The sequence below is a fragment of the Bos grunniens genome, chromosome 13 (assembly GCF_055505025.1).
Source record: "Bos grunniens cultivar Pamir isolate PY7600 chromosome 13, Bosgru_T2T1.0, whole genome shotgun sequence".
Taxonomy (NCBI): domain Eukaryota; kingdom Metazoa; phylum Chordata; class Mammalia; order Artiodactyla; family Bovidae; genus Bos; species Bos grunniens.
In genome coordinates this window covers 17,853,171-17,874,168 of record NC_141177.1, presented here as the reverse complement: position 1 = coordinate 17,874,168, position 20,998 = coordinate 17,853,171, and the positions used below count along the sequence as shown (strand labels likewise).

Below are 20,998 nucleotides of genomic sequence, written 5' to 3'. Positions count from 1 at the left end.
CAGAATGGGAGGAGGTATTTGCAAATTACATATAAGGGATTAATATCTAGTCTATACATAAAACCCCTACAACTCAACAACAAAAACCCAAAAGACTAGACTCAAAAATAGGCAAAGTTTTGGAATGGACATTTCTCCAAAAGAGAGAAACAGATGGTCAGCAAGCAAGTGAAAAGATGCTTGACATCACTAATCATTAGAGAAATGCAAATCAAAACACGATGCGTGCCACTTTACACTCATTAGGTTGACTGTTTAAAAAAAAAACACAAGTGTTGATGAGAATGTAGAGAAATTGGAACTCTTGTGTATTCTTGGTGGGAATGGAAAATAGTATGGCAATAATTCAAAAAATTAAAAGCAGTATGATATGATTCAGCAATTCCACTCTGAGTATATACCCAGAAGAATTGAAAGAAGAGACTTGAACAGATGCTTTGTACACTTATTCATTGTAGTAGTATTCACCATAGCAAAAAGGTGGAAGCAGCCCAAGGATACCTCAATAGATAAATGGATAAACAGAACACTGTGGACATTTAAGAAAGTTATTATTCAACCTTACAAAAGAAGGAAATGTGACATGCTATGACACAGATGAACCTGGAAGACGTGCTGCAAAGTGAAACAAGGAAAAGACAAATGCTGCCATTACACTCTTAACGAGGAACTCAGTCAAATTCAGAGAAGAAAGCAGAATGGTAATTGCCAGGTGTTGAGGGGAAGGGAGAGTGGGGAGTTAATAGTTTAATGAGCACCGAGTTTCAGTTTTTTAGGATCAAAGTGTTCTGAAAATGGGTGCGACCACCAGCAAATGTACTGCACCGGGTCACAGAGCTACACGTTGAAAAATGGTGAAATTCTGGACTTTTCTGCTGGGCCAGTGGTTACAAATCCATCTGCCAATGCAGGGGAAGCAGGTTCAGTCCCTGCTCCAGGAATATTCTACCTGCCTGGCAACTACGCCCATGCGCCACAAGTGCTGAGCCCACGTGGCCCCAGAGCCCACGCTGTGGCACAAGAGAAACCACCTCAGTAAGAAGCCCACGCACTACAACTCGAGAGTTGCTCCCACTTGCTGCAATTAGAGACAGCCCAAGCTCAGCAGCGGAGACCCAGTGCAGCCAAAGATGAATACGTAATTTTTAAAATTAAAAAAAGAGTAAATCCTAAGAGTTCTCATCACAGGAGACTTTATTTTTCCTTTTTCATATTCGTCTTTCTTTTCTCTTTATTGTGTCTATCTCAGAAGGTGGGTGTTAGCCAATCCTACTCTGGTAAACATCTCAAAATATACGTAAGTCAAACCATCATGCCGTGGACCTTAAACTTACACAGTGACGCACGTCATTTTTCAATAAAACTGGAAGAAGCTTATTCAGCACGAGCCTCCCCTTCCCTCCCTAACTTGTGGATTTATTCCTCACCAATAGCAGACGTGGTTTCATCTCCTGGAATACTCTCCTCCTTTCCCCTCCCTCTTCCTCATCTTAACTCCTACTCTTCCCTCTGAGTTCAGTTCCCTAACAGCCCAGATCAGATTCCCCATTACAATCCTCTGCCACTAGACCCAGCAGGCTAAAAACTTACTTTTTCTGTCTCTGACTCCAGGCCAGGTATTCTTCCAACAGTCTGTGATAGAATGATCTATCTCCAGCACTGCATGCCATCAGGGAGTCTGTAAAATAGGTTTTATATCAGTGATGCATGTCCAAACTGGAGTGAGCTGGTTAGGCTTTACTCTAGGTTTGCACAGGGGAGATGGTTCAGAGGAGGGAGGGCTCATAATGTGAAAGTGAGGACGAAAGGTGTACACCCATGTCAGGTATATGGCCATGCCACCGGGTGTGGACAAAGTAATGTCTGGTGAAGTGTGTATCATCTTTGGTGCCCCTCTAGTTTGCGGGGTCTTTGTTCAGGTACCAGGGATTGAACCAGATTCCAGGGGAGAGAAAGCATATCGAGTTCTAACCACTGGACCTGCAGGAAACTCCCCAGGGTGCAGACTTTGAAATCAGACAGACCCAGATACTAGCTGAGTGATTCAGAGCAAGTTACTTTGGCTCTATAAACCCACCACACAGGACCCATGTGCCTGTTACTTTGTACACTGTGCGCAGGGCACCACCTGGCGGGCTGGCTGAAACTCTGATTATGGGCCCCGCCCCAGACTTTCTGATTCAATGGGTCTGAGTGGGATCTGAGAATGTGAATCTAATCGAATTCCCAGGTAATGCACCTGCTGCTGGTCCAGAACCACACTTGTGAACTACTAACCAAGCGCGTAGCAAGGACACGCTCGCTGGAAGAATGCTCAGATATTCTGATGCCACCTTTCTCCCCTAAGGAGTCCTCAGCTGGTTCCAACACGCTCGAAAGCCTTAAAAAATCATTTCCCCTCTTTGGATCTCAGGGCTCACATCTGTCAAAAGAGGCCGCTAGGCATGAAGAGACACTAAAGTTACTACTACACAAAACAATGAACTTTCTGAACAAGGTCCTAAGGGACTTGCAAGGTTAGGGGAAAACAAGCAAGGGCTAAAACCTGAGGGGCAACTTGGGGCCCCCGGGCAGCAAGGCTTGGGTTCCAAAGGACGCCCCGGGTAAGGCAGGGCCGTGTTCTGCCCCGCTGCTCGAGGGACATGGCTGTGGCGGATTGGATGAAGCTCCTGTTTAACCTCGCTTTCCTCGGTGACATCGTTTTTATGCTTCCACCGAGCCTCCTCGCGCTCATGGCGTCTTCGTTACCAAGATTGTCCCTTCCCTCTCACCTTACTGCGGGGTCAGCGGAAGCTTGCCGTCATGTCCCCGCGCATAGTGCGCTTGCGCCGAAGCGGCGTCTGTTCTTGCGCTCGGACAGCTGCGCGGCCGTGGATTGGCTGCGTGTGCACGTCGGCGGGAGGAGGACGCGCGGCGCTGCGTGGCTCCGCCTTCCGCGCGCCTGGTCTCTGCCGAGCCAACAGAGCCCGGGTGTTTGGCCAAGTGCAGGCTGCCGGAGGGGCGCCGCTGAAACGATCCGCTGAGCCTGTCGCTGTCGCCGCCACCGCCGACCCGCGCTCCGTGACCCGCGACCCCAGACCCCGACCCCTTTTAGATCGGCCCGCGCGCCCCAGGCCCGGCCCGGGCGGCGCGACGGGAGGATGAGCGGCGGGCGGCGGAAGGAGGAGCCGTCTCAGCTGCAGCTGGCCAACGGGGCCCTCAAAGTCTCTGTCTGGAGTAAGGTGCTGCGGAGCGACGCGGCCTGGGAAGACAAGGTGCGGTGGGGACTAGCGGGGGCGCACGTTCGAGGAGCCAGCTGGGACTCGGGGACGAAAGGACAGGCCCGATCCTGGCCCCTACCCCTGCCTCGGTCCGGGCCCGGCCGAGTGTTCGGGGTGGCGGGACGGGTGGCCCAAGGGTGGCGGGGCGAACTGCGCGGGCCCAGCTGTCAGGCTCGGGGCTCATCACAGGGTGGTCGAAGGGTGAAATCGCCTAGGTCACTCGGGAAGCCGCAAGGAAGGGCGGAGGAGATGTCCCCGCAGGCAGGTCGCGTGCCTGAACGGCAAGGCTGAGCTGAGTTCGATTCCATCTCCGCCTTTTAGTGCCAGCAGGATCTTGAGTAAGTGACTGATGTACCAGCGTCGTTGGCAGGAGCAATAACTAGAGCAGACTTCTATTGAATACTTACTGTGTGTCCGGTTCTGTGTGTGTATCATCTCACTTGAGTCTCAGAAAAACTCTGAAGTGGGGTACCTGCTGCGTTAAAGTGCTTAGCACATAGTGAGGCTCACTAAAGGTGAGCTGCCATTGCTTTCCTGTCGAATGAGAAAACTGAATACCCTAATAAGGGTGAGAGTTAAGAGGGGAGACTGAAACCACCTTTCATGGGTGAGCGTTAGTGCATGCGTGTGGTGAGGAGTAGAGGTCGAGGAGACACCACCAAATGTGTGTGAGGAATGGCTGGGGAACTTCAAGATGTCCTTACTGGTCACATGCATTCAGAAGATCTGAGTGTGAGCACTTCCCCACCTCTGCTCCATGGTGGGCAAGGAACTATTGCAAATAGCTTGATTCCAGTTGGCCTGAAAAGATTGTTATACCTGCAATCTTTCCCTTTTTTTTTTTTTTGGAATGATGAAATAGGTTTTCCTGGGGTTCCTGTAAGAGGGCGGGGGTGAATGGGAGGTACTTCCTGAAAGCGCCCTTGTCCTGCCCAGCTGTTGTAAAACCTTTCTGATTTGCTGTGTCATGTCTTCTTTCTTTGTGTAAGGGCTGGTTTCTGCAGTCCAGGGAAGGTCGGAAACCTGAATCTTCCATGTTCTTGTATGAAAATTAGATGTGCTGGCACCTTCTTCACTTTTGTTTCTAATTCAACCTCTCCTTTGTGACTTACTCAGAATTCCTTGTGTGGGGAAGTGGTAGTGAATTGGTCACAGTCAGCCCTTCCGCCTGTGGCTAGTCTGTCCAGGTATCCCCAGGTCAGGTAACTGGCCAGTAGCTCAGTTAGTGTCACAGCGATTTCATTTTTGTAGCTTCTGGGGAAAAAAAAGTAAATGATTTTTCTAAAATTCTTATCTAGAGCACAACACCCTGGAAGCCATCACTTAAGTAAATATATCATCTTTTTTTAAACCACAATTTAGTACAAGAAGAATTCGAGAACCAAATACCATTGTCTTGGGGGAAATTTTCTCTGGAAGATGAGTTTAGCAGAAAGCTTTTCTGCTAAACTTGTTCCTCACCTGTTACAAGAGACTCTCTGACTCTGTGACCTCATGGACTGGAGCCCACCAGGCTCCTCTATCCATGGGACTTCCCAGACAAGAATACTGGAGTGGGTTGCCATTTCCTTCTCCAGGGGATCTTCCCGACCCAGGGATCAAACTCACGTCTCTTGTGCCTCCTGTATTACGGGCAGATTCTTTACTGTCTGAGCCACCAGGGAAGTCCCAAGATAAGTAAATATATATCATTTTTTTAAACCACAATTTAGTATAAGAAGAAGATGTAGAGATTGGAGAACCAAATACCATTGCTTTGGGGGGAAATTTCTCTGGAAGATGAGTTTAGCAGAAAGATTTTCTGTTTCTCACCTGTTACAAAAGGTTCTCTTGTGGTACCCCCTCCAGATAATGCATACATTCTCTCTTTTTTCTATAGGATGAATTTCTAGATGTGATCTACTGGTTCCGACAGATCATTGCTGTGGTCCTAGGTGTCATTTGGGGAGTGTTACCATTGCGAGGTTTCTTGGGAATAGCAGGGTAAGTCTTGGTTTTTTTTTGTATTTTTAGGTTTCTGTGTGTGTATTTGTGTGTAATAACTAAAGCAAAAAACTGGCCCCATGATGGCCCTCCTGGGTCTGATGCAGCACTCCTCAGTTCAGCAGGCCTGGGGATATCTTGGTCAGGCCTGTTACCTTTACGAAGATCTGGTTAGTTTATTCATTCATGGGTCCCTAGTGACCTCATGCAGGCGGTTGCTATACTGCCTGTTGATAACAGGCATCTAGTTCTGACATGCCCTTTGTTGTCTAGGCAAGTTTGGGAGGTGGAAGAGCTCCTGTACCTGATGATCCCTCCCCTGTGCACTGTGCTGGATGTCCTGAATCTTGGCTTTGGCAGAAGTTGTTTTGGGTTTCTGCCCTTTTTTTGGCCTTGCCACATGGCATGCAGAATCTTAGTTCCCAGACCAGGGATCGAACTCGTGTCCCCTGCAGTGGAAGCACTTAAGCCCTGGACTGCCATGGAAGCCCCAGGTCCCTACATTTTAAAGGCAGTGAAAAAGCAGGAGATTGGGTCCTTCTTCCTTTACTGTGCGCCTGTGGCCAGTGGCAGCATTTGACAGCAGCCCCTGGTCATCGCTCTACTTGTTAAGAAGTCACTGCATGCCCACCAGGTTGATTTAAAAAGATTCATGGGAATTGTCTTAAGATGGGAGTTGTGGGCAAGTTATGGTAGAAATGGACAGGCAAACCTCTGGCCTTTTCTTTTCACACAGGGAATACAAACGGTCAGTCCTCAACATTGGAAAATCACGTAGATGTGTTAGTTGTGATCACATGTCTTATTTCCTTACTCTGGGGTGAAAAGTGTGAAATCATTTCAAACTCATTTGAGTTGGCTGTTTTCTCAGAAGGTAACCGAAAAGGAATGTACAGTCCTCTCTCCCAGCTAAAGAGGGTTTTTGATTTATGATGCTGAGCAAACTGTTTGTCCAAGGAAACCATAGGCTTTATCCTCCAACTCACTCTTGACAGAGTGGACATTTGATGAGGACTCATTGAGGATGATGAGATGCAGGCAGGACTTGGGGTTCATAGAGGTCTTCTCAGGGTGGAAATGGTATGAAGATACACACCACATTTTTAGAACGTTGGTCGCCCCATTTGAGCTTACTATGAGAAAAAAAAGGCAGATACCAGGAAAATGGCCAGAGATGGCAGAAGGCAATCTAAGAGCCAAAAAAGAGTAGTCTCCTGTCTTCCCCAGATCACTTTTCTAGGAGAGGGTAACAGTGGTTTGAACCCCTGCACCTGTCTCGTCTTATAGGCGCCCTGAGGGACTTCTCTGAAGTCACCCAATCTGGGAATAATATAGCAAAGACTCACGCTAGTCAGGGTTCCCTGGTGGCTCAGTGGTAAAGAACCCGCCTGCCAGTGCAGGAGATGCGAGTTCGATCCCTGGATTGGGAAGATCCCCTGGAGAGGGAAATGGTAACTCAGTCCAATATTCTTATCTGAAGACTCCCATGGACAGAGCAGCCTGGTAGGCTACAGTCCATGGTGTCGCAGAGAGTTGGACACAACTGAGCAACTAACACACACACACAGCCGGCACCCGCCGCCCCAATCCAGCATGCTTGTCTCTTTGCCCATACATTTGCTGTGTGGTTCTCTCCTGTTTACAATATAGAATTGATGCCCATCCTTAAATCTCAGTGTGGAGACTTCCAGTCCTCTCCTGACCCCTTCCCCTTGACCACCAGACATTTAAATGCTGTGTTTCTATGACTTCACTTTCTACTTAGTGAAAGTGCCTTGGCAGGCAGGCCCAGTGTCAGCCATTTTCTCTCTCCCCGTCAGCCTTTGTCTCTTTCACTTGTATTTCCCTTTTTCATCTCATTAAGCAACCACTTTTACAGTAGGAGACTCTAAATGAGCTTAGTAGCTGAGCCCCACTGACATTTCTAAGTCCCATTAGTAGGCTCTGTCTAGAGCCACTAACTCAGCCTGTCCAAAATGAAACTCCTGTCAGAGGGATGTGGCCAGATTGGCTGGGTCCCCAGATTTCTAGTGGCAGATAAGGATGTGGCCATGACATAGCGAAGCCAAGGACTGTAGTTTGCGTGGTATCCAAGAAAAACCATCTGTTCTTCCTGACTCCCTGCTTCTGTTGCTGGACCCATGTTTCTCCCAAGCACTTAGGCGCGAAGCCTTCGGGGCTTCTCGCCTCCCCATTCAGCTATTTTCTCAGTCCCTGTCCTCAAACTTTATTTGAACTGATATCCTGAAACAGGTCTAAACCAGTCTCCCAACTCCTGTTCTTTCCAGCCTGAGAAAGCCCACAGTGACTACTCACACCCTGCCTCAACCTCACCTTGCTCAGACAGCCTCAGGTCTATAGCACACCCCCTCCCCACCTTGCACAAGGAATTAACACTCCTATCTTCACACTGCCCTACCATGCCCTGCAGCAGCTCACACTTCATCCTCATCCGCAGAGCAGGAGGAACCTGTTCTCTTTGCATTTTCCACTGCAGCCTTCAGAGGGGTGTGGCCTAAGGCATATAGTCCCCCGTAAGATTAGGTGCTATAAGAGGAAAGATCATAAAGGAAGTTTTGGTCACTTAATGAATATTACTTTTACGCAGCTGCAGTACCAAGAGATCAGTAGAGCATAGTACTGTTACTCTTCTCAGTATTCTGATTCCTGCACCAGTTAAATCATATGTGATGGGGGTCAGAGACCTTTCTGAACCCTCTGGTTTCAATCCACTCTGACTGTTGTTTTTGCCCCCCTCATAGATGGTGAGCTAACGGCTGGCACTGCCATGTTCATCTCTGCATTAAGTGCAGTAGCTGCCAGTGAACACTCAGAAATTGCCTCCCATTGGGAATTATGCAGGGGCTGCCTTACCATGCCCTTGCGTGCCCGACTAGGCCTTGAAGCAGCAGCTTCACATGGGTCTTTTCCATGGCCACCCCCCTTCCCGAGCTGGAACTACCTGGAGCCGTCGGGAACTGGTCCTATTTGGGATTATTCATCAGCCTTCTGTCTTACTTCAAGGGGGCTAGGAGAACTTACATATGCTTGCTGATCAACTAAAAAGAGGTGTTTTTTTTTTTTCTCTAACACAACCAAGTGGGCAGCTCCACTGAGGACCTGGGTATGTTTTCATGGATCATTTCATTCGCCCCCACGACACGGTTAACTGCAGCTGCCAGCCCTGACAGAGCTGGACCGCGCCGGTGGGAGTTCGGGGTCCTCCACGCCTGCCGCTCATGCTTGGTGCTTGCCTCCCTTGCTCCAGGTTCTGCCTGATCAACGCGGGCGTCCTGTACGTCTACTTCAGCAACTACCTGCAGATAGACGAGGAGGAATACGGCGGCACGTGGGAGCTCACGAAAGAAGGGTTCATGACGTCGTTTGCCTTGTTCATGGTATGTGTCACTGAGGATGTCACAGCAAGGTCTGTCATTTCCTAGAGCTCTCAGTTATTCAAGGGGAGCCCTTTAATAGTTACATCGTGTGATTTGCGTACTGTTTCTTCAAGACTCCTGAGGCTGGAGGGCCTTTCTTGAGTTAATAAGATGTGGGGTGATGCACTGTGCAGTCTCCCTGTGGTGAGTGAATACAGGGCTCATTGTCAACGTCTGCATCCAATTCTCAACTCTGGTTGCATATTGAAAACTGGGAAACATTTAACACATATACTCATAATAGCCCCCAAATGAAAATTTTTTGCATTTGCCGTCACCTGACAAATGGCTGGATAAAATACTCGGCCATAAAGATGACTGAAATACTGGTACAGGCTCCAACATGGATGGGCCTTGAAAACATGGTGCTAGGTGAAAAAAATGCAGACACAAAAGGCCACATGTTGTGATTCTGTTTATGTGAAATGTTCAAAAGAGGCAAACCCATATGGATAAAAAGTAGATTAGTGGTTGTTAGGACAGGGGTGGGAAGGGAAATGGAAAGTAACTGATAACGGGAAGAGGTGTTGTTTCCAGGGTAACGAAAATCCTCTAAAATGTTTTCACAACTCCGAATATATGAATAACCTCTGAATTATATATACTTTAAAGAGGTAAACTTTATGAACAATGAATTACATCTCAAAGTTATATTTTAAAAGTTACAGACCCTAGCCCAGACCAATGAAATCAGAATCTCTGGGAGGTGGCACCTGGGCATCTCTGTATGTTTTTAAGATCCCAGAAGATTGCCAAGGACAGTCAGGTTTGAGAACCTCTGCTCTGGTATGAAGCTGACAGGGTATGACATGAGTTCTGCTTTGACGTGTTGCTAATTCTAACGCTTACTAGCAGTACAGTTGACTTCATCTCCATCATTTCCACATCTGTAACTCTAAGCCCTCGCACTGATGACAGGAGGAGAGACTTGTCCAGGGTCCTTTGGGAGTACAGCAAGGTGGTCCTGGGTTCTACTGGAGACATCTTGTTTTCAGTGAAATTATATAAGCCCCCAAGCAGCTCGCGCATTGGCTAGCCCCCGGGAAGTCCACTGTGCGCACTTTGTTAGGACACTTCTGTTTGGTGGAGTAGGAGCCCGTGTTGACCCTCTCGGTGAAGGGACCTGTAAACACTGCTTCTTTGCTGTCTAGGTCATCTGGATCATCTTCTACACTGCCGTCCACTATGACTGACGGCGCCTGGCTCCACCTGCTCCCTGCCCGGTCCAGAGGACCCTCTTAGTCACAGCACAGAAGCACGATTGGTGGGGGCTCCCCAGCCACGTGGAACCCGGAAGACCCGTGTTTCCTGGACCGAGAATCAGTGTATTGGGCGTCAGTGTCTTCTGCAAGGGTTGCGACCTGAAACTTTTTAAAGAACCATCCACCTTTTGGAGAAGCACTTTTGAACTGTCCATCGCCAACCGTTTCTTCTTGGAGACCATCATGAGATACCTGTTTGCCAATTGGAGCTGTCCTTTAATTTGCTGCACCTCTGGATCTGGATGAAACATTAAATTGTCTTCCTTCTCCATCAGGTGTACAGTTTTTAAACTACCAATCATGGGCATATCAAGTCTTCTGAAAACAGTATGGCAGTATGTGCATGGTCCATAGAACAGTACAAGCAGCATCTGATAATGATTTTCATTGTAGAATGTTTCAGATACTTGAATAAATCAGATCTTTAATTGAGACCCTGTTGATGATACTGGTAAAGCCTTTCCCACCTCCACTCTAGCTTCAGAACCCAGTAGGGCAATAGAGGCAGTGGCCTTCCCTCCCCTTCCTTCTTCCCTCTTCTCTCTGCTCACTTAGCAGCTGCAGCCAGGCCCCTTTCCTTTCATGGGCAGCAGGGAAATGGAGGACTGGAGTTGGTACAGGCGGTGGCCTTGACTTTGTGGAGAGAGGGCTCCCCGCCCTCTGATGCCCCTGCCCAGAGAATGTGCCTATAACCTCACCGCAGTGTGCTGGGCTCAGATGGTGTCATTTTGCATTTGGCCACAAGGTGGCGAGGCTGCTGTAGCCAGAAAAGCGTAGTCAGGTTCAAAGGATGAGCCACACAATGAAACAGACCTGAGAGCTAGGACTGTCCCAAGAAGGGGCTTAACGGGGATGTGGAGGACTTGGACTGTCAGGGGTCTTGCTCTTGGCTTGGCGGTCAGGTGGGAGCTGGCCAGCCCAGGTTCTGCTGCTGTTTAAGCCACCTATTCCCTCTGCTTTCCTGTTCCTTCCAGGCCACAGTCCTACCTTCAGAGGTGTGGTAGCATTCTGAGCGAGACTGGTCAGTTTTCTTTAAATGGTTACTTTTTCCACCTTGATGCTGGTGGTGGTTTTCTATCTTGTGGGAGGAGTTGTGGGATGGAAAATGACTCTCGACAGGCAGGACATGACACTGGAAATCCCAAACTCAGGAATTGACTGGGTCAGACCCCAGAGGACATCTGGTCTCTTTTTGGAGTCCTGGCCCTGTTCTTAACTGCTCCAGACTCCGAACTAGAGGTTGTAGGCCAAGTCATCACGCTGAGAGGAGGTTAAGTGATTTCTTAGGGCTAAGAGGGGAAGGAACAGAGGATACTGCTGGGCCCCTGGATGTGCCTCTGTGCCCCAGCCCTCCCTTCCCCTTCGTGCCGCCTTGCCTTTGGGGTGCTTGCTCAGGCTGAGCTGAGATGGGGCTCTAGGTGCCGCAGCCTTGGTTACCCTTTCGCCGTCTGCTTTCGGCCTTGGCATCGTCCAAGGAGGTGTCATCAGTCAGGCTGATGTAGGAGTTCAGGGCCTCCCGGAGCCCCTCACTGAGGAGGGACTCCTCCCCTGCAGCAGATGCTTCAGAGAACAGGAGGGAGCTGTGGAGAAGGGACAGAGCTGGGTCGGGAGCCTCCGCTTCCTCCCCGCCCCTGCCACCCAGTCCCTGCTCTCAGAACCTGCTGAAAACCCCCTGGTTTCCTGTTCCCTGTCAGATCAGACCCCTGCGTGACCTCACTCAGGCCTGGTACTCTTGTACCCCATCTTGTCTGTCCCTCCACCTTGGTGTCCAGGCATGCCTAGTATCCGTGCCCGCTTTGGCATCCCTGCTGGTCCCCCCAGCAGACCAGCTGAGCCTGGGCTGGCCTCTGAGTTCAGACGATGCTCGGTGGCTCCCAGGTGTCCCTGAAGGTGACGCCCCCAGTCCAGGTTCCCAGGGGCGGGTCCTTCTAACTCTGTTCCACTTCCCCTTGCAGGAGCCCCTCACCTGTCCAGCTCTTTCCAGTTGAGTGGTGTCGCCTGCACAGTCACAGGTGGGGGTATGGCCTTGCCAGGGAGTGGGCCAGCCCTCCGCAGGGCACAGGGCTCCTTGAGGAGGCAGCAGATGTCATCCGCCAGCTCTGAGGAAGAGACCTAGACCTTTGACCTGGCCGACTCCAGCCCCGTTTCCCTCGCCAACCAACCACCCTCACCCTGACAGCCTTCCACACTTGGCTAGTGGGAGGGGAGCCCCAGACTGTTCATCTGGAAGCTGAGATGCAGTCAAAGATTCTGGGCTAACTGGGGAGACTTAATTTACTGTGTGACTTTGGGTAAGTTGAGGGACCTCTCTGAGCCCCAGTTTTCTGATTAGGAAAGTGCTTTGGAAAGAAGAAAGCTAAGGGATGATCAGTCTCCACTTGTTCGGTCAGTATCTGCTGCCTGGAACAGCTGTCCAGAAAGCCCCTGATCAGTTTTCTCAGCAGTGGTCTTTCCTCTCTGCCTCTGACACTGTGCTGTTACAGGATAGGCACCAGAAGATGCTGAGAATTGACTAAATTCCACAGTAACAACAGCTGTGGGCCTAATTCCTGCGGAGAGAACCGTGCCAGCCGTGGGGGACCTTGACTCAGAACCACAGTGGTCAGTGAGGTACTGGCCTACACACCCACAGGACATCTGAGTGGCTCTGCTGGTGTGAGATGAAGCCGGGGCTCCCAGGCTGCGTTTCTTGGCACAGGGACTGGCGTGGAGAAAGGGGCGGTCCCTCTTCTGTCTGGATATTCTCCAGCAAGTAAACTGTCCGAGAGATGACTGACTGCCCCCAAAGCCCAAATCCCCATCTACTCTCGTATGAGGCGGAGGCCGGCCGTACCAGAGTAGTGGTCCACCAGGGCCAGGAGTGAGGGGAAGGTGAGGCGCGGCGAGATGTACAGCCAGCCGTTGTCCAGGCGCTGGATTCTGTAGTGTTTGATCCGGTCCCAGGACGCAGGGCGGCTGAGGCGGACCGACAGGGAGTAACAGCCTGAGGAGGAAAGGCTCTGGGTGGGACTAAGGCCGTGCTGGGACCCAGCCCTGCCTAGGATGGGAGAAGGAACGTGTGAAATGGCCGCAGAGAGTGGCCACGAGGCTCAGACAGAAGGGGAAGCAGAGGGGAAAGACAAAGACGTGCTCTCTTGTTCACAAATGACAACGCATTCGTAACAGCTAGGGTCTCGTGAGGATGAAATGAGATCATGCACACAGAGTGCTCAGAACAGGGCCTGCCACAGTTGAAGTGAGCATTAAGTGTTGGCTGTTCTTATAAAGACCCAAGTGGACGGAAGTGTTTTAGAATGTGATCAGTAGATGTCAGCAAGGATGCAGAGAAAAAGGAATTCTTAGCCTGCTGGTAAAAAGGTAAGTCAGTATAAGCTACTTTGGAAACAGCTGGCATTAACTAGTCGAGTTGAACGTGCCCATACCTCACAACCCAGTGGTTCCATCCCAGCATGATCCCTTGCCAATACAAAACCAAAAATATTCAGAGCAGCACTGTTCAGAAAAGCCCCAGACTGCAAACAGCCCATATGCACTCAAGAGAATGGTAGATTCTAGAAAGTAACACTATTCAGTGACAGTGTTAGTCGCTCAGTAGTGTCCGACTCTTTGTGACCCCATGGACTATTGGCCTCCAGGCTTGTGTGTCCATGGAATTTTCCAGGCAAGAATACTGAAGTGGGGTTGCCATTTCCTTTTCCAGGGGATCTTCCTGGTGCTGGGGTCAAACCCAGGTCTCCTGTGTTGCAGGCAGATTCTTTGCAATCTGAGTCACCAGGGAAGCCCCACTATTCTGTAGTAAAAGTTAATAACCACCATGCACACAAGCATAGGTAAATGTTTAAAATAATGAGCAGAAACAGCAAGTCACAGAAGCATACATTCAGTATGATTCTATTTATATAAAGTTCAGAGGCAGCCAAGACTATATTGACTATATTGCATGTGTGGCAAAGCTAGGAAAAAAAGAAACTGATCAACAGTGAAGCAGGCAGGGGGCTTCAAAGGTAATGATGCACAGTTGCCCACCTACGCTGATAGGTGGGCACATGGGTGTTGCTTTTATTAGTCTTTAACCTATTGCTGTTGTTCAGTCATTAAGTCGTGTCCGACTCTTTGCGACCCCATGGACTGTAGCATGCCAGTGTCTGGTGTCCTCCACTATCTCCTGGAGTTTGCTCAAATTCTGTCCATTGAGTCAGTGATTCATGTCCGCTGAGTAGATATATAACCATCCTGTCCTCTGCTGCCCTCTTCTCCTTTTGTTTTCAATCTTTCCCCACATCAGGGTCTTTTCCAATGAGGCGGCTCTTTGCATCAGGTGGCCAAAGTATTGGAGCTTCATACATGAATGTTATATACACTGATGCAAGTGACAGAATTTTTCCAGTTTTTTTTTTTTTAGTGGGGTGGTGCATCCTAAAGGAGATCAGTCCTGGGTGTTCATTGGAAGGACTGATGCTGAAGCTGAAACTCCAATACTTTGGCCACCTCATGCGAAGAGTTGACTCATTGGAAAAGACTCTGATGCTGGGAGGGATTGGGGGCAGGAGGAGAAGGGGATGACAGAGGATGAGATGGCTGGATGGCATCACCGACTCGATGGACGTGAGTTTAAGTGAACTCCGGGAGTTGGTGATGGACAGGGAGGCCTGGCGTGCTGCGATTCATGGGGTCGCAAAGAGTCGGACACAACTGAGCGACTGAACTGAACTGAACTGGTAGTTTTGGCCATGCCATGTGGCTTGTGGGATATCAGTTCCCAGACCAGGGACTGAAGCTGGGCCATAGCAGTGAAAGCCCAGAATCCTAACCACTGGGCCACCAAGGAGTTGCCTGTTTTAGTTTTTAAAATAAACTTTATTGAGAGATAATTTATATAAAATGAAAATGCAAATGTTTAAAGTATACAGATGATAGGTTTCAACAAAAAACAGATAACTGGCCATGGTTAAAAAATAGAGGAAAAAAGGACTATATAAAATTGTAACTATATAAAATCAGGCCTAGAATAGTAATTTTCAGCAGATGAGGATACATATGAGAGCTCTCTATAACGTGGGATTCATTTCTTCAGTCAACACTTCATCAAAGCGAAAGGGGGGCTCCCCTGGTGGCTCAGTGGTAAAGAATCCCCCTGCCATTGCAGGAGACATGAGTTTGACCCCTGATCCGGGAAGATCCCACATGCCGAGGAGCAACTAAGCCCGTGTGCCACAACTGTTGAGCCTGTGCTTTACAGCCCAGGAGCTGCAGCTGCTGAGCCACATGCTGCAGCTTCTGAAGCCGCGTGCCTCGAGCCTGTGTTCTGCGACAAGAGGAGCCACCACAAGGACAAGCCCACACACCGCAGTGAAGAGCATCCACAGCTAGAGAAAGCCCATGTGCAGCAAAGAAGACCCAGATCAGTCAAAAATAGATAAATAAAATTATTTTTTTTAAAGCCAAACAGGAAGAGGGTTTTTTAGTGGTATAATGGTAATAATCTATTATTACTGTCTAAGGATCTAAAGCTATCTGTAGCTTTCATTTATTGAGTGCTTACTATGCACCTTTTATATGGGATATAATTCTAACCACCCTATGAGGTAGGTACAATTATCCCCACTTTACAGATGAGAAGACTGGCACAGAGAACCTGGAAGAAGAGGCAGTGGCCCTGTCACTTAACCTTTCCCTGTGGAATGCCAATGGTATGCAGGAGGGAATTTCCCAAAGCACAGGCACTGCTTGGTTTTAGGAAGCTTTTACTTTGAGGAAATGGTCTAAATACTCCATGAAAAGGCAGAGATTTTCAAACTGTATTTTAAAAATACAACTACTTGGGACTTCCCTTAGCTCAGAGGCTAAGACTCTGAGCTCCTAATGTAGGGGGCCTGGGTTCGAGTCCTGGTCAGAGAACCAGATCCCACATGCCACAACTAAGACCCCATGTAGCCAAATAAATAAATATATATTTAAAAACCAATACAACTACTTGAGAAACACATTTTGACTTTTAAAACATAGGCTAAAAGTAAAAGATGAAAAATATGTATCATTCAAACATTAATCATAGGAAGGCTGGAGTGATTATATTAATACCAGAAAAGTAGAATTCAGGATCAACAATATTATCAGAGATAAGAGGATGTCCTGCATTTGCATGCACTCAATCACAGAGATTAAAGACACAGAAGCAAAGCCGAGAGTATTAACAGAAGAAAGAGATGTCCATAATCATAACTGGAGATTTCAACACTCCTCTCTCAGTACTTGATAGGATAGAAAATCAGTAGGGAAATAGAATAGTTGAACAATGCAATCAGCCCATTTGGCTTAATTAGCCAACATTGGACCCAACAAATGCACATGGAATATTCAAGGCAGACTGTAGACTGGGCCATAAAAACAAATTTAAAAGTACTGAAATAATTAAAGGTATAGTTCCTGACTACAACAATTAAATTATAAATTAATTAATAACAAAAAGATATGTGGAAAATTCCCAGATACTTGGAAATAACCCAGAGATTGAGGAAATTACAAGCAAAACTAGAAAATATTTTTAACCAAAGAAAATTTTGTGAGCTCAGCTAAATCAGGACTTGAAAGTACATTTGTAGCTTTAAACCTTACATTTCAAGAAAAAGGCATAAAATAAAGTTTCTACCTTAAAAAGCTGGAAAAAATAAATTTTTGTAGAAGGAAATAAAGCAGAAATAAAAAATAGAAAACAGAGAAAAATCAAATGCTGATTCTTTGAAAAGATTGATAAAATTGATAAACCTTGAGCTAGATTGATCAAGAAAAAAAGGAAAAAACCACACACATACATTGCCAACATCAGGAAGAGGGGACATCACCATAGAAGAGATCCTACACACATTAAAAGGATAAGGGCATGAACAACTATGCCAACAAATTCTACAATGTGGGTGAAATGGACAAATCCTTAGACGACACAAATTACCAACACTGATGCAAGAAATAGAAAATTTGAATAGACCTATATCTATTGCAGAAGTTGAATTCATAATTTTAAAACTTGCTGCAAAGATGACTCTGGGCCCAGATGGCTTTACTAGTGAGTCCTATCAAACATTTAAGAAGAAATAATTTCAATTTTACACAAATTCTCTTAAAATATAGAAGGCAGCATTTTCCTACCCATTTCATGAGATCACCAATTAACTTGCTATATAAACCAGCTAAAAACGTTATAAGAAAACTATAGACCAATATCCCTTATATATATATATATATATATATATACACACACATACATACACACACACACATATATATATATAGACAAAAAAATCCTTAACACACTGTTAGCAAACTGTACCCAGAAATATATAAAAATGATAACACAATATGACTAAATTGACTTTATCCCAGGAATACAAGTTGATTTAAAAATTGAACATCAGTGTTAACTCACTATATTAGTAGAATAAATGGGGCGGGGCGGGGAACGATCATCTGGAGAAATGTAGAAAAATAATATGACACAGTTCAATTATGATTTTTAAAAAATAAAACTACAAATAGAAGATGTAATAGTTTCCTATGGCTGCTGTAACAAGTTACCATATATTTAGAGGTTTAAAACAACAAGAGTGGATTATTTTACAATGCTGGGGGTCAAAATCCTGAAATGGGTTTCACTAAACAAAAATCAAGGTATCAGCAAGCCTGTATTTCCTCTGTAGCCTCTAGAGGAGAACCCCTTCCTTTGCCTTTTCAGTGTCTAGAAGCCACCTGCATTCCTTAGTTCATGGCCCCTTATTCCATCTTTATTCTTACCCTCTTGCCTCCCTCTTGTAAAGACCCTTGTGATTTCACTGGGCTCATCTGGATAATCCAGCATAATCTCCCCATCTCAAAACCCTTAGTCACATCAATAAACTCTCTTTCGCAATGTAAGGTAATTCACAGTCACTGGTTTCAGGGATTTGGACCTAGACATTATTGGGGAACTATACTGCTATCACAGAAGGGTACGTCCTCGTAACCTGACATAGAGGATCTGTGAAAAATCTGTAAGTAACATCATACTTAATGGGAAAGACTAAATTTTTCCTTCTAAGATTAAGAACAGAGCAAGAATGCTCTTACAACTTTACTTGTTATATATTAGAGGTCGTAGCGAGTGCAATCAAGACAAGAAAAAACAACAAAAGGTCTATGGGTTGGAAAATAAACTATTTATCGATAATGTGTGATCATATATGTAGAAAATCCTAAGGAACCTACAAAAAACCTACTAGAACTAATAAGTGAATTTAGCAAGGCTTCAGGCTACGAAGTCAGTATTCTTTGAGAAGTATGGAGTAGGGTCCCTGCTTCCTTTTCTTTGTCTTCTACTTGACTCTGGAGACACCTTGACTTTTTATCTTTAAGAATCTCTTCTGGGGCTTCCCTGGTGGTCCAGCGGCTGAGAGTCCACCTGCCTGAGAGTCCATGCAGGGGACACCAGTTCAATCCCTGGTCAGGGAAGATTCCACATGCCACAGAACAACTAAGCCCATGTACCACAACTACTGAGCCCGTGTGCTGCACCCACCGAGGCCTGCTCACCTAGAGCCTGTGCTCTGCAACGAGAGAAGCCACTGCAATGAGAAGCCCGAGCACTGCAGCAAAGAGTGGCCCCTGCTCACCACAAGGACAGAGAGTCTTTGCAGCAATGAAGACCCAGAGCAGCCAAAAGTAACAAGTTTTTTTTTTTTTTTTAAAGAGATATATCTCTTCTGGAGCTGTGTTGTCACCCTGAAAAAGTTCTCTGGTTGGGAAAGGGCTACATATCTGAAAATAGTCTCTGGAGGCCAACCAGTGAGCTGAACTAAGTGACCAAGTTCCTCTATGGGGCCTGGTTCTCTAGCCACCCCATCTTGGCCACTGTAACCACAGTTACCAGAACCAGGAAGGGTCCTGACAGCCACACTGAGAACCTGACGGGTAGACTCAGAGATAATACGCTCTGTCAACCCCATGTGGGGACAGGCCTCCTACCAAGGCATCTGCGACTGGTCCGTGTGCCTGGTACCTTGCTGGCCCATCTCACTGCACGCTGCAGCCAGTCCCAAATATCTACTGCTGTCTCTCAGCTTTAGGACATCTTTTAAACTTGGACTGTCTGGGTTCACATCCCATAGAGTCACACCCTATAACACCCCTGCATACTATAACCCTACTTGTGTCTCTAAAACATTATTTGACCTCTCAGATTTGTTTCTTCATCTATAAAGGGGGATCATAATTGTCCCTGTCTCAGGAGATTGCCACAAGGATTCAGATGGTAAAGTAGATAAAACATTCAGCAGGGTTTGGCATATAGCAAGCATCCAGTACTCCTGATCCGTTCTCTGCCTCTTTGCTCACATTGTTCCCTTTATATGGAACACTCTTCCACCTGAGTCAACACCAGTCTTCCTTTTACAACTCAGTTCCTACTTGGACAACTCTCCAGAGCTTGTTCTCTGCCTGGGAGAAGCCCCAGCTCTCCCTCAACATTACCCCACCCATCATATAACCAACGGTGAGTCTCGCGAGGGACGGTTCTAATTTATTTGCCCACCATTTTCCCATCTCAGAAAATAGCAACACGATTCACCCATTACTAAGCTCCTAACCCCAGAACTGTGGTGTTGGAGAAGACTCTTGAGAGTCCCTTGGACTGCAAGGAGATCCAACCAGCCCATCCTAAAGGAGATCAGCCCTGGGTGTTCTTTGGAAGGAATGATGCTAAAGCTGAAACTCCAGTACTTTGGCCACCTCATGCTAAGAGTTGACTCATTGGAAAAGACTCTAATGCTGGGAGGGATTGGGGGCATGAGGAGAAGGACATGACAGAGGATGAGATGGCTGGATGGCATCACCGACTCGATGGACATGAGTTTGAGTGAACTCCGGGAGTTGGTGATGGACAGGGAGGCCTGGCGTGCTGCGATTCATGGAGTTGCAAAGAGTTGGACACAACTGAGTGACTGAACTGAACTGAACCCCAGCATCATCCCTCAGAGCTTCCATTCTCTCTTAATCTCCCTTCCAGCCCTACAGAAAAACCTGAATGTACTGGCTATGTTCAGAACAAATCTGGAAACCAACCACTTCTTACTGTGGCTTCCCACTTTCACCTCATCCCCTGCCACAGCCTCTCTTTGCACAGTATAGGGATCAGATCATGTCACTCCCCTGCTTAGAACCCTGTCACATTTAAAATAAATCGGAAGCCCTCACCCTGGCAACACCTTGTGTGACCTGACTTTGGGTGACCTTGAATCTGCTCCCGGTGCACACCTGCCTCCCACAGAGGACGCGCCTGTTGACTTGGTTCCTCCTAATTACCGCTTTGTTGTTTCTCTGTGGCACTTGCCGGGCTGCTGTGTGTGCTCAGACGAGTCTGACTCTGCAAACCCATGGACTGCAGCCCGCCAGGCTCCTTTGTCCATGGAATTTTCCAGGCAAGAACACTGGAGTGGGTTGCCATTTCCTACTCCAGGGCACTTGCCATGATCAGACGCATAATGACTATTTGTTCACTATCCACGCTGCCAACTAAACTGTGGGCAGGTATCTTGCTTTTTCTGTTGTTGAATCCCCGCTACTTGTAACAGCGGCTGGCACCGAGTCACCATGCAGAATTTGCTGAATGAATTACTGAATCTCAGTGATGAACACTGGACACAGGCATGATTAAAAGCAGACTCGAGGAGTCCTTGCCACCATCTGTACTCCAACTGCTGAGCACACATGGTGTGAGGGGGCAGTCTACCCTACCCTGGTTCTTCACCCTCTCTCCTCCCCTCAACATACATATATGCACTCATTCACTCATCCATTTATCCAGTAAATATCTGTTGAGCAGGAGCTGGCACTGCGTGAGCCCCGGACACAGGTAATCAGAACTTCGTTCTCTGGGGCACGTTTTGTGGGGCATGTGCCAGGGATGTCTCACTGGCACGTGCCTCAGCCAGAATTTTCCTTTATGGTCCTCATCCTTATGTTTAGTTCCCCTGCTCTTAGACCACACACCTGACTTCGTTTTAAGAAATAAATGTATTGCGGCTACAGA

General features: G+C 47.4%; 2 protein-coding genes and 1 long non-coding RNA gene across 8 annotated transcripts in view; 1 reads left to right on the top strand and 2 right to left on the bottom strand.

The window, feature by feature from the left end:
* Positions 1 to 3,113, bottom strand: part of LOC147360303 (uncharacterized) — an 18,073-nt gene extending 14,960 nt beyond the window's left edge. For 2 of the 3 annotated variants that reach the window (XR_015139078.1, XR_015139081.1), the window contains exons 1-2: positions 2,278 to 2,788; positions 1,591 to 1,678 (exon numbers count right to left, since the gene is read on the bottom strand). This is a non-coding gene — a long non-coding RNA (uncharacterized LOC147360303). Of the gene's footprint in view, positions 1 to 1,590; positions 1,679 to 2,277 lie in introns of all 3 variants that reach the window. The other variant, XR_015139079.1, reaches the window with a different exon arrangement.
* On the top strand, positions 2,929 to 10,376 carry RAB5IF (RAB5 interacting factor). The gene is made up of 4 exons (XM_086332028.1): positions 2,929 to 3,254; positions 5,140 to 5,243; positions 8,512 to 8,641; positions 9,832 to 10,376. Exons 1-4 carry the CDS (start codon positions 3,141 to 3,143, stop codon positions 9,871 to 9,873), a joined length of 390 nt encoding a protein of 129 aa, XP_086188154.1. The 5' UTR covers positions 2,929 to 3,140; the 3' UTR covers positions 9,874 to 10,376.
* The window catches only part of SLA2 (Src like adaptor 2), a 27,450-nt gene continuing 14,868 nt past the window's right edge, over positions 8,417 to 20,998 (bottom strand). For 2 of the 4 annotated variants that reach the window (XM_086332010.1, XM_086332011.1), the window contains exons 6-8: positions 12,776 to 12,925; positions 11,909 to 12,041; positions 9,083 to 11,522 (exon numbers count right to left, since the gene is read on the bottom strand). In XM_086332010.1, the coding sequence (XP_086188136.1) occupies positions 11,357 to 11,522; positions 11,909 to 12,041; positions 12,776 to 12,925 (449 nt within the window). In that variant the 3' untranslated portion in view covers positions 9,083 to 11,356. Of the gene's footprint in view, positions 8,820 to 9,082; positions 11,523 to 11,908; positions 12,042 to 12,775; positions 12,926 to 20,998 lie in introns of those variants that run through there. The other 2 variants (XM_086332012.1, XM_086332013.1) reach the window with 2 other exon arrangements.

Bases quoted from the DNA above. Each gene is read 5' to 3' on its own strand.
- RAB5IF (XM_086332028.1), top strand. From the start codon at position 3,141: ATGAGCGGCGGGCGGCGGAAGGAGGAGCCGTCTCAGCTGCAGCTGGCC. The intron at 5,244-8,511 runs GTAAGTCTTGGT...CCCTTGCTCCAG, and splicing joins GGTTTCTTGGGAATAGCAGG to GTTCTGCCTGATCAACGCGG. The intron at 8,642-9,831 runs GTATGTGTCACT...TTTGCTGTCTAG, and splicing joins CGTCGTTTGCCTTGTTCATG to GTCATCTGGATCATCTTCTA.